This window comes from Pygoscelis adeliae, unplaced genomic scaffold, assembly GCF_000699105.1.
Source record: "Pygoscelis adeliae isolate BGI_AS28 unplaced genomic scaffold, ASM69910v1 Scaffold140, whole genome shotgun sequence".
In the NCBI taxonomy this organism is placed as follows: domain Eukaryota; kingdom Metazoa; phylum Chordata; class Aves; order Sphenisciformes; family Spheniscidae; genus Pygoscelis; species Pygoscelis adeliae.
The window spans coordinates 3,075,261-3,087,419 of record NW_008824044.1 but is presented as its reverse complement, the minus strand read 5'-3'; the positions used below and the strand labels follow the sequence as shown (position 1 = coordinate 3,087,419).

At 34.7% G+C, this 12,159-nt stretch overlaps 1 protein-coding gene across 1 annotated transcript in view; it reads right to left on the bottom strand.

The window, feature by feature from the left end:
- Positions 1 to 12,159, bottom strand: part of LOC103924882 (zinc finger protein 407-like) — a 37,944-nt gene that overhangs the window by 241 nt on the left and 25,544 nt on the right. Inside the window, 2 exon segments of the mRNA XM_009333491.1 lie at positions 4,903 to 5,017; positions 10,870 to 12,159. The exon segment at positions 10,870 to 12,159 is cut by the window's right edge and continues 21 nt beyond it. Of these exon segments, the coding sequence (XP_009331766.1) occupies positions 4,903 to 5,017; positions 10,870 to 12,159 (1,405 nt within the window).

Below are 12,159 nucleotides of genomic sequence, written 5' to 3'. Positions count from 1 at the left end.
TACTCACAACCATGTATTTTTAAATATTTCCAGCCTATAAAAATTACTAATTTTTGCCACTTGTGTTTATCTGCATTTAGACTTTGATTTGGATAAATTAAGCTCTCAAGTGTTCCTTGCTTTATGAAACTCTGCATGTTGTACACTTCAACACAAATAAATGACTTCTACCATTAGAGGTTTAAATAATGTAATGTATTTCATGCTCAGCCTGAAGCTGGATTCCAATGAAGTTGCTAATGCACGTAATGATTAAGTGTAACTCAAATACTAACTGTGTTGTTGAAAACATGACAGGCAATAATTTGGTCTATTATATTCTGCCATTTAATTGCCTAGTACAGACATTCTCTGACACGTTATGAAGCAATGATTTACAATTATTCAAGCTGCAAAGGTCAGAAAGTGACATTATAATCATCTACACAGAGATCCCTTCTAATGCACAAAAACTAGGTAATACCACACAAAAATAGTTTTACTAGAGTAGCAACTTTCTATTTCCCAAACGGCACAAGTATAAATAATTAATTTATATTACAGTACATTAAGGCATCCTTGAAAATATAATGTTTTTCCTGCTCCTACCAATAAATTTAGAATAAGTCTTTTTTGCTTGCTAAAAGCAATCTTACGAGCAGGCTTTCACTAAAAGTAGCCTGACATTAACAATAATCAGTTAAAAAAATCTGAAAATCTAAAAGATTTTTGAGAACACAACACACAGGAGTGCAGCCAATTTTTTGATGCAGCTGGTTAAAGCACATTCTTATCTATAAAGTATGAAGATCTATTAGCCACTATACTCAATACAGGCGAGTATTTTTCTTTAGACATTCTCAAAGCAACCAGGGTCATCAAAATACTGAACTTTATAAAGATCAAGACCTCTGAACTATTCTTAGCATTAACAGCAGCAGCAAAAGTGAAATTATTTCCATGCTTGGGACACTGTAACTCTCTCAAAGCTTGTTTATATGAGGCTTTAAAAAATAACCGAATTTAGCAAAACACTGATTTGGCAGAACATCTTATGACATCTCCAGAATTAACTGCGAAAATGAGTTTCAAAGCAAATCGAGAACTGAGGAGCAGAAAGTAAAAAAGGTTAATACCTCCATCCACCAAAAGACCAAAACAAAGCAAAAAAAAAACCCAAAACCCCACCCCATAAGAAAGAACTGCTTCAGCAAAATACAGAAAAAACCCCAACCTTTTCCACCCCATTCCAAATTCCTTTGTGTATACAAATACTTACTTTTGTTCCTTAAAGCACTTGATTACTATATAGGGAATACTATAGATGGAATAAACATAATAAAGACATTACTACAAATGTCCTTTCAATTTTTAGGAAGGTAATAAAAAATGTTTATGTGCATGTTTGAAATACCGAAAATTTTCCTAAAAATCCAAACCTACCTTATACCCATCTTCCTCAGTAGATTTTTAAGAAGTCATAAAGGAGAGAAAAAAAAGAAAGCAGCAGCCACTCTTACTTGAAACATGTAACTACATCCCCAAAAATTCTGTTTCTGAAAGCAAAGGCAAGAAAAAGGCAAAGGCATAGTAGATGCATTTTTAAATCAAACACTGCCTATAAATTCTGTTCAAAATCTCAAGTGCAGAACAATGCATTTTTCATGTTCTACCTGAGGCATAAAATTTGAAAAGTGCGTGATAAGCCTTTTCACTGCATTTCACTGGCAAATGAAACAAAAATTTTAAATGCTGGACAACCAAGATTTGCTCGTCTAACCCAGGGTATCAGCCAGACTTTCAAATATTAAATTCAAATACGCAGCAGTTTGCTACCCGCAGAAAATAGATACTACCACTGAAATAATGTGATATATTTTACAGCCATGGGTATGGAAAGGAAAACAATTAACACACATCTGCGATAAGGAAATGAGTAGCAGACGGTTTATTCCAAATGTTAAAACATTAGCGATGTCCAATTTCTGTGTCATGTAGTTTCTGCTGTGCAGCTGAAGAAAAACAAACCCTGAACTTCAATTAAAAAAAAATAAAACAACACAGCAAAATTACTGCCTTTTTCAACAGCTAAGTGAATTATATATTGTGTATTTTGTATCATGTAAATATGAGGATCATTTGGAAAACTGAGACACAGCAAACCCTTCCTAAAACACCACCACATATATAGCTTTTTGCCTTTTTTTTTAAAGACAAATTTCCAGAGAATTTTTGTCTTAAAAAAAAAAGGGGGGTATTCTGAGACCACACTACACCACTACGTTGCACTGACATTTCACCTTTAAAAAGTGCCCAAGCAGATTCAAAAGCTTTTGAAACACAATTTATCCTCGCAACTAGCAGAGGGCTTATTACTATGAATCTAAAAGTCAGAGGATAGAATATTAACTACTGCAGAAAAGAAAACATAGTGCAGGACCTTCTGTTTGTGACAAAATTACAGAGTTAATGTTCCTGAAAGATCACTTCACCTTTTAAAGCATGATTTTTAAAAAGGTAAAATTTATAGCAATTAAAGCTAATGAAGAAATGCAGCATGAGCTGCTTATGTTCAGGAACTAATAGGTCCACTGAGCATTTCCAAGATTATTTAGCCATCAATGATAATGAATTGACATTGTCAGTGGTGTTAATGTACCAATGTTCTGTAGTGCCACTAATCCGATAGCCAATCCTGGCAATTTTATTTTTTTTTATGTTGCTACTTTATTTTTTTAACCTACACACTACCCAATCCTTTCAATTAAAATAGCAGAAATACAGCACAGGCTATTACACTTTTTTCTCTTCTTCCACATTTAAGGATGGCATATTCATTATTTGGACTACAGTTCAAACTGCTCTGGTCATTCCTCCTTCAAATCCTGCTCAATTCTTCAGGACTGTTAGCTACAGTACAAAAATGTCTTTTCCAATTAAATCAGTGTTAATGTATAATTCTTATGATACAGTTTTGGTGCACATTAAGTGAAATGTGATGATTATTTAAACAGGTATATAAATCAGATTTTTGTGATTGTTTTGTCATATCTAAATAGCGCAGCTTCACGTTGTTGATGAAAATTAGCTATACAATACTACACAGAAATGGAAAATGAGTACCTGCTTGGCTACCAGGTATGACATGTCAGCAACATACAGTAAGCAATCAGCTTAGCAAAGTGACTAACATTCAAGTCCACAGTTTAAATCATTCATACATGTTTTGCTCTCTCTCTTGCATAACCGTCATGAATTGCAACTGAGAGTTGTGTAATTTCTGAGACAGATTCAAAGAACATGTCAATCCTGAAGTGAAGGAATGAGATTTTGAAAAAATGAGGTACTGTGCCAAATCCTAACCATTTTAATTCTCTTTTTTATAAAATATATTAGCTATTTTGAGACTTTTTTTTACTTTTCCCCTCACGATAACGTAGTTAAATAATATGATGATTTTTCAGTTTAAGTTAACAGGGAATTGAATAAAGAACCATTGTCAAGTTTGTTGACAATTTCTAAAGAACAGAGCTTAGCCTTAGCTAAACAGTTTTGTGGATCTGTAGTTGTTAATGATCTTCCATGCCAAATTCTCAGCAGTTCATATAGCAGACATAGTAAATAAGATTTTTCAAACAACATAAAATAGCCTACCACGCACAATGTTCATTTTAAACATGCTGCAAAATGAAGAGTAGCACAAGTTATTCTACTACTGATATGCAGTGGACTTAAGAATTAGGCTCATACGTTTTTATTTCTTGTTTCAAGAAGTCAGCAATTAATTTTCTTAAGTGAGTAAAAACATCCAAAGTATCTCATAATGCTGCATGCAGAATTATTTGAAAAGCAGAGAGATGAATCAGTGAAAATCACTCAGCTGCATCTTCAGCTGAAGATTCACTTGTCCTTTAAAATGTGTAACTCACTTTGTCCTGCAGTAGATTGGTATACTAAGGCTAAAAAAACTCTGCTGAATATTATCCCCAACATCACACCACACCATTCATGTGTGCACTGCATCATCTAATTGAACCTGTGCTGTTCTACACATTAGCCATAAGACTGCTATAGCAGGTTACATAGGTTTGAGTAAAATGTTTTTATATGATGCATATATTAGTTAATTTCTCCAGCATAATAACATTAAAATATATTTTTAATCAGAACTAGGGTATTAAAATCCAACTTTGAATGTCCTATGATGTACCATATATGCCATGGCATTTTAAAACCTTTTAAACATTTCTGCTAAATTAATTAGTTTTGCATTAAGGAGTCTCAATGCCTCCTATTAAATGCAACACATTTGAAGGACAATTAAACATTATGAACGATCCTTCTGAGGAAATAACGGTTAAGTAAAAAAGAAAAACAAGATTTTTTGCCTAACAAACAAGAACACAAGCATACCTAAAAGACTTCAATTTATTTTTAAAGTCTTATGCCTGCAATATTTTAGATCAGTTTGTTTGAAAAATCAGTCTTCTGTTTTGTTTTCGTAAAGAATGAAAACCCTAATGGAGTCCAGAAATCTGTTAATGGTACTAAAATTATAACAGTATAGCAAAAGAAAAAACCCCACACAGTAAAGTCTATATTATATATTTTTTATGTCTTTAAATGGAATTTACAGTTCTCCCTGGCAATGTGAATGAACATCCTATAATTTAGTCAATTTACAGATTACAGGTTCAAATTGACCTTGTAGCCCATAAAATTGCTCATCTTCAGTGCAGGATTAGAAGTGGGAAAAGAATGTCATAACTGTATTTAAGGAATTTACCATAACAATGGAAAGGAGGATATGCATGCATAATTTTAGCCACTCTTGCTCACATCACAGTTTTCAATTCTGAAACAATGCATATCCTGTACTCTCCTCCTGGTTAACCATGGTGGAGACTGTTTCAATTTACTCACCCACAGACATGACACTTGTATTCCCTCATCCCAAGGTGCCTCTTGACATGGTTTCTGGCATCTCCGAGCTGAGCTGTTGCAAAGTGGCATATCTTGCACTTGAATGGCTTTGATCCTAAGTAAAATTTAGCATGAGATATGAGTTGAATTAGAATAATGTATCACCCACGGTTAAAGAAATAAAAAATCCTGGGAAAAATAACCTTTAAAAAAGCCTATCCCACATTTAACCTGTTTGAGATTTTTGCCTAACAAAAAAAGGATCTCGTACATAAATTTGTAACTCCCAGGACACAGACGGTATATACTATACATTACTCATTAAAGTTTCCTTAAGCTCAAGATCGTGGAAGTGACTCGCTTAACTTTTAGTAATAATTTACTCTTTTTTTATTATTATTAAAAAACCCCACAAAATATTAAAATGAGAAGACAATATAGTAGGTAGATAACCTTTAAGGCAGCAAGACGGCAAAAGTTGTTCTACACCTTTCCCCATTTCCAAATGCTGACGCTCAGGTAATGGTCTTAAAGTGGCTTGATATTGGTGTAAACTGCAAAATGTACTTGTTTTTTTAAGCAAATATATTTAAAGTAAAGTAATTTTACAAGTCTTCTGACTTTGAATAGATTTCACATTAGCATTGGTATTTCAGATTTGTTCTGTCACACACAGAAAATGATTCATCACCTAGCTATAGTAATGACATGCAATGTATGAATATACAGTGGATAAAATATTATGCCTTTATGACTGTTTTATGGTCAAGAATTTATGATTATTCTGCAAACCAGAAGTATTGACATTTTGGCTATTATTTATTTCAAGAACAAACTTTAATATTAAATGTCTACTGCAGACCAAAGAACTCTGAAATTATTTCTCGAAGAAGCAATACCAGCCTATTTCTTGTATCACATCATTTCAGCAAAAAGTCAAATTATTTGTCTATCTTAATTAACAGTGACCCTCTCTCGAGGATGGAAAAACTATTTTTTTAACTGAAATAGTTAAATTGGGCACATGTCAGTCCCCATGTTATTACACAGCAATACCATTCTAAAGCATGCTGTAGCACTTTCCAATTTTCTGACCACTAAATCCTTAAATCAATAAATCAAAATCATAGAATTGCAGTTAAAAGTAAGTACAATATGGTCACAGAGTCTCCATATTATGTTTAGTATATGTTTTGTGAAGTACTTCTTCCAATACAGTTAAGCATAACATGAAATATGTGATCTTTAATAAATATACATAAAGAGCTCTGATAAGAAAAATGTTGCACTATATCATACTTGATCAATGAACCTTTTTGCTTTGCCCTTGAAAACAGAATATCCTCCAAGAATCCATTGGTGAAATTGAGGATCTTAGTAAAAATTTTTAGAGTCTTAAATTTCAATTTAATTCCCAAAAGCTGACGAAAAATGAAGCATTAATTTTAATCTTCTAACTGAAATAAAAAAGTCAACAGTACTAAGCACGGGCAGACAAGGTTGAATATTTCACAGTTCAATGACAATGAAGCCAGATCTCTTAATACTTCCATTTCTACTGTTGGAAGTAGATGTAAAATATATTTAGCACCTGAATGGTTATATCTAGTCAGCTTTATATGTTTAAATGTCAAAAGCAGGTTGAGATTGCAGCTAACAGCAATCACATTCTATCAATCACACTGAAAAACCCCAGTTTATTTAAATGATCCTGATAAAGCTAAATTAATCATTAATTTGGTGACATTTCAAATCAACACTGCATTCCATAAAGAGACCCATGCAAATAAAAAACAGCCTATCTTTGCATTAAATAAAAGAGTATTAAAAGTTGATGTTTTAACTTATGATCTTAAAGACTAATTGCACAATTAATAACATCAAGGCCACAGTCGGAGAGGACTTTTTACATCTATTGGTGCTTATACTGCTCTTTTTTGTCACAGAATTCAAATACCATGTGGATCCAATCCTGTATTCCCTTAGTTTCTCTCCTACTGATTAAATTGTAAATTCGTTCCTCATTCTGTTACTGGAGGTGTCCTGCAGGGCTTCCATACAAGCAAGACCTTTGCTGGCTTCCATTTACATGAATCCTTTGTGCAAAACTCGAGTTCAGACCAATCGTAGCTACGGTGTGCTGACAATACAGAAATGTATTATTCTGTTGACTGCTCTCATCCAAAAATCACTGAGGCCATGAGGTTTTTTTATTTATTTCTCAGATCCAGAGCTGAATATCTGTTAACATCTCCATTTTAAACTCCATGAAAATTCAAGTGCTGGCAGGCTCCAGTCAGTACTTATCACCTGAAACAAAAGCAGTGCATCTCCCTTTTAGGTTGCTGGTGCCAAATTTGTTCCAGTATGTTCTTGGATGGAGCAACCCAAAATTTTATACTTCAGATGAAGGCATTAGACTAAGAGTTAAACTAATGGGGAAAAAAATCTGTATTTACCATAAGGCTATCTGAAACAATGTTGAAGCAATTAACCATTTCTTAGCCATACCTATATTATCACAAACTCTAATGGTTCTCATATGCTGTGTTAAATGTGATACTATTGGTTTCACACTTGGCTTTTAGTTGACAGAAAAATGAGAAAACCACTTTCAATATAGCATCTTTCTAACCAAATGACTTAAAAAAAAAAAAAAAAGCCACAGAATTACTTTACCCACAAGTTATGGCATGGAAACAAAGTGTACATTTTCTGATGGTAGCGGTAAACAACAAGGCTCTTAACAAGAGAATTGGGGGAGGGAAGAAAGAAAAAAAAAAAAAACAAACGACCAAATTGAAAATAGACTAAATTTAAGAGTTCAAGCCAGACAGACAAACCACGCTACTGTTTTACAGAGAAGACTGGAGTTCATAGTCTTTATTTTACATTAAGACAACAGAGACTCAAAACTATAAGAAAAATTCACTGCCTCAGATTTAAGCCAGCCAAAGGCAACACCATCTGCATCTGCAGGCATAGCTGTGTCCCTAGCTCAGGACCAATGCAAAGTGAGCAGAGCTGCATAAAATACCATCATACCATTTCCTCCTACGTTTAGGAAGTGGGGAGTAAAATACCGCATTTACATTGAGCAAAACTCCCATTAACTGAGAAATCTTATGAGAAATGAAACAAAGATGATGTGGTTGCAGGTGATTTTTCCTCAGATGTTGATTGTTAATTAAGTTTATGGGACTTAATCATCAATTGTGAACTAAAAAGTCTTCCACCTCTACTACTCCTTTTATTTTTCTTTACAATTCCTCATTTTCACTTGTCAACATGTGATGGACTTACTTGTTATCTCCTCTCTAGCAAAGCCTCCCTTTCATTTGCAATGTGAAAATCTCCTACGTTATTTAACGGTATTTTGAAACATTATTTTTCTATTAATGGACATCATTAGTTGTATCTTTCTAAAACTTTCCCTTCCTCCCCCCCCCATCACCAATTACTCAATTTTAAAAAAGGCAAGGAATTGGATATGGTTACACATACATACATACATAAACATATATATGCACATCTGGATGCTGAAGAAAGATTTTTTTACAAAAGCTCATCATCATAACAATAAATGGGAAAATGTGCAGCTCTGCTCCTATTATGTACCTGGTGTTACCCTGGAACAGATGGGAAGCTAGAAATACTGTACTTTGCCTCATCAATGTTATAAGTCAGTGTATATACAGTTGGTGGAGTAGGTCAGTTCCCCCTGCCACCACTCCCAATAACCCAAAAATATTTGTTTCTTATTCAACTGCATCCATTGTGATACAGATTGGAAGAAAAGGTTCTGTAAGTCACAAAGGAAATCACAAATATGAAAATACGGATTGGAAGAGAAAGCCTTCTTCCCATTAACTATTAATAAAAGTCTCCACGTTACTATTTATGTGAATTAGCAAAGCCTAAGAAAAGCATTTCTTTTAAAGGTGCCGTGAGAAAGAGAGCAGATAAAACTCGATTTGTAACCCTTCTATACCCCGTCTGCAAGCATGACCGAAAAATGATTTGCAAAATAAAATGTATTCTTTTACTGCTTTGCATATTTAGGGCCATCCAAAAGCACAATAAAAATATACTTCATGATAAGACCTTTTAACATCTTTTAACAAGATGTTAAAAAGTACACTAACTTTTACTAAACATTACAATCAATGATGTAACTTATGTAAGTAGGGTTGCTTTGTCATATATTGATAGTTACCTCACTTTCACATCCACATTAACTTGATTTTAAATGCAATTAATACATATAGTCAAGGAAGACTAATGGACTACATTCTGCACTTAACCTGGTGGACATTTTCAAATGGCACAAGTGACCAGTGCAAACCTATTTTGCATTGTAAACGACTAAATAAATCTTAATGGATTAAGAATGATCAGCTATCAACACACAAGGGAAATTAAGTGCTGAAATGCCTACATTGATTATTTTAAATTATTAGCCTTACTCTGTTCTTGAATTTGTATGCTTTTAGTGAGCTTTAACACATTTACAAGACTTATTGACTATAATTACAAGAGAATTCAAGTAATGGACACATCAATTATAAGCAACATGTCTTGACCAGACAGTTGCATAAAGAATTCTAAAGAGAGCTCCATTAGCATCCTCCCTCTTAGTTTTATTCAGTTTTATCTGCCGTAAGAGGGCATATTAAGGGCTTATACAGCTGTTCTGACCATGTGAACACGAGCGTCCCTCTAAAGACTTAACACTGCATTCAAAGTTGGATATTAGTTGAAGCAATAGATAACTATGTTATTGACAGGATAGAAGTAATGCTGAAAGTATTAAGTATGTGAGTTATTGGTATACATGAATACTGCAGTTACAGTAAAATACTTTGAAAGGTTTGAAATACAATGCCCATGTTCCCCAAAATTAATTTTAAACTCTGTTGTCCAGTCACGCCCTTGCCTTTTCATAAAAAACCTTAAAAAACTATTCTAGGATTATGCCAGGAATTACCATTCTTCTATGTTTCTTTTTTCTTACCTTTTTGTTCTTTTCCTTGTAACCATGCACTAAGTTTCAAATACTGCATGAATTTAAACTATAGCTTCCATAATAAGCCATTATTTAAAAGTACAGTAAAATAAACCTTACAGTTTTAATGAAAATATGTTCATTGAAATGTGAATTTATTATTCAAATCCACTCATAAATTCAACCATGGAGACACCACTTGTCTAAGCAGAGCTCAGTGATTTAGAAAAGCTGTCTATTTAAAATAAAGAATGTATGGCAGGTTTATAGAAACATCACAGTGAATTTTTACATAAATTTAGAACTGCAGCTTATGCATTTTTCTACAAAAATGTTTTTAAATTTTCCACTTAAAATTAAACATAAAAATGAATTGAAAGTGTGATCAGCACAGAAACTAAATCAGATGCTACATCCCTGTGCATCACATCAGCCTTACATACTGCCTTCCAAAAAGGCTGACCAATTGCAGTTCCCATAACTTACTTCTACAAAAACCTCTTGATGCTTCTTATTGGTATTTATTTAGGAATGATGTAATAGCAAATGTCTATCCTGAAGCATTATGTAATGCTGAAAGTGTAACTGAACTGAACTGAAATGAAATAAACAATTTGGATATCCAACAACTGCGAACCTAATTGTTCTCTCACACCACCACTGCTTCATTATATAAATTTAAGAACCAGTTAATAGCTGCAATTTAGATTAAAGGGAAGGAAATCTCTCTATAGGAAACAAAAAGCAGAAGGGTGACTGCGCTTAAAATGTTCTTACATTTTCTGCCCTTTGGTCACTGTATTTTCATATCCCTCTAGGTAATTCTGAATTTCATCGGGGGCTCATCAGGCAGTATGAATGCCAGTTCATAAGAAACGTTAAAGAGATTAACCAGCAGAAAAAGACCAATGGTATAATTGACTCTGTTTGAAAGAGATCACTTGCAAAGAGAGTTTCCATACCTGTATGGGTACGGATGTGAGCTAGGAAGGCCATGGAATTGCTGCTTCTACACATCTTCCCACAATACTTGCAGACATTGCCTTGGTTCTCTTCCCTCTCCCTGTTTATTTGCTCAGTGTCTTCCACAATGTACTTATTCACTTCCCGCAACAGCTCTTCGTGTTGCTCTTTGATGTGGAGAAACAAGCTCTGCTCCGAATCGAAGGGCTCCGTGCACTTCACACACTTAAAGGTAGCGCCTCCTTCGGGCAGCTCCTCCACGCTTGCCTGCTCATTTCGCATGTGCCCAGCACTGGCCAAGTGCTGGTGAAGGTTGCTCTCTGTGTAAAATGATTTTCCACAGAGTAAACAATGAAAATGTTTTTCTTTTGAAGGATGTTTCATGGCTATGTGAACATTTAGTCCGCTCAAACCATCTGCTAGAAAACCACAGTCATCGCAGCGAATACGTGTCGATTCCCCAAGGGAAATTCCTTCTGACTTCTTTTTCCCACCACTTGGCGAAGGGTCTGCTTTCACTGTGAGCTCACTAGCTTTCGCTCCACCTGACATTTGTCCTTCAGCAGAATGGTCCATGGCCTCCCCATCTTGATGGCTTTTTAACCTCACTATAGAAGAATCAAACTTGCCAAAATTTTGCACTGCCTTTCCTTTATCATCAGCACTGATAACTGTTCCTGAAGCCTCATTACTACTTTCTTGCATGCCCTCAGCTGTTGAGCCATCTGCCTCCCACACACTGTTATTTATAGTCACTTCTGCTTCATGTTGTGCTTCCATAAGGGCTTCTTCCTCTTCCCCAGTAGGATCCTCTTTGAAACTTCTGTCACCCTCTAAACTGTGTATATTTTGTACTGTTTCTCCAATGGTTCCAGCAAAATTGGATTGCTCTACTGCACTACTTCTTTCTGGAAGGGTTAGCAGAAGTCGGTTATTTTTTTTCAGTGATAGTTTTTTGAGATTGTCTGTGTTTCTACACTCTACTTCAGGGTTTTCTCTATTTGCTTCCAAGCTTTCCTCCCCTTTTTCTGAATTCAAGTTTGTGCTGCTTGATCTGTTTTGATTTTCTGCAGTGCAATCACCATCTGAGTTGAGCAGCTCCTGACCATGCCTACTTTTCTGCAACTCACAAGTACCTGTTTCTTTAACTGAAGCTTCCTTGTCAAGTTTAACAACTTTATCTTTTTGAGGAGTTTGCTGGAATCCCTCACAAGAAAGGTTTTCTCCTCCATTTTTAGACTCCTCTTCAAGCTCACCTTCTACTGCATTTTGGGAACTGCTGCCTTTAG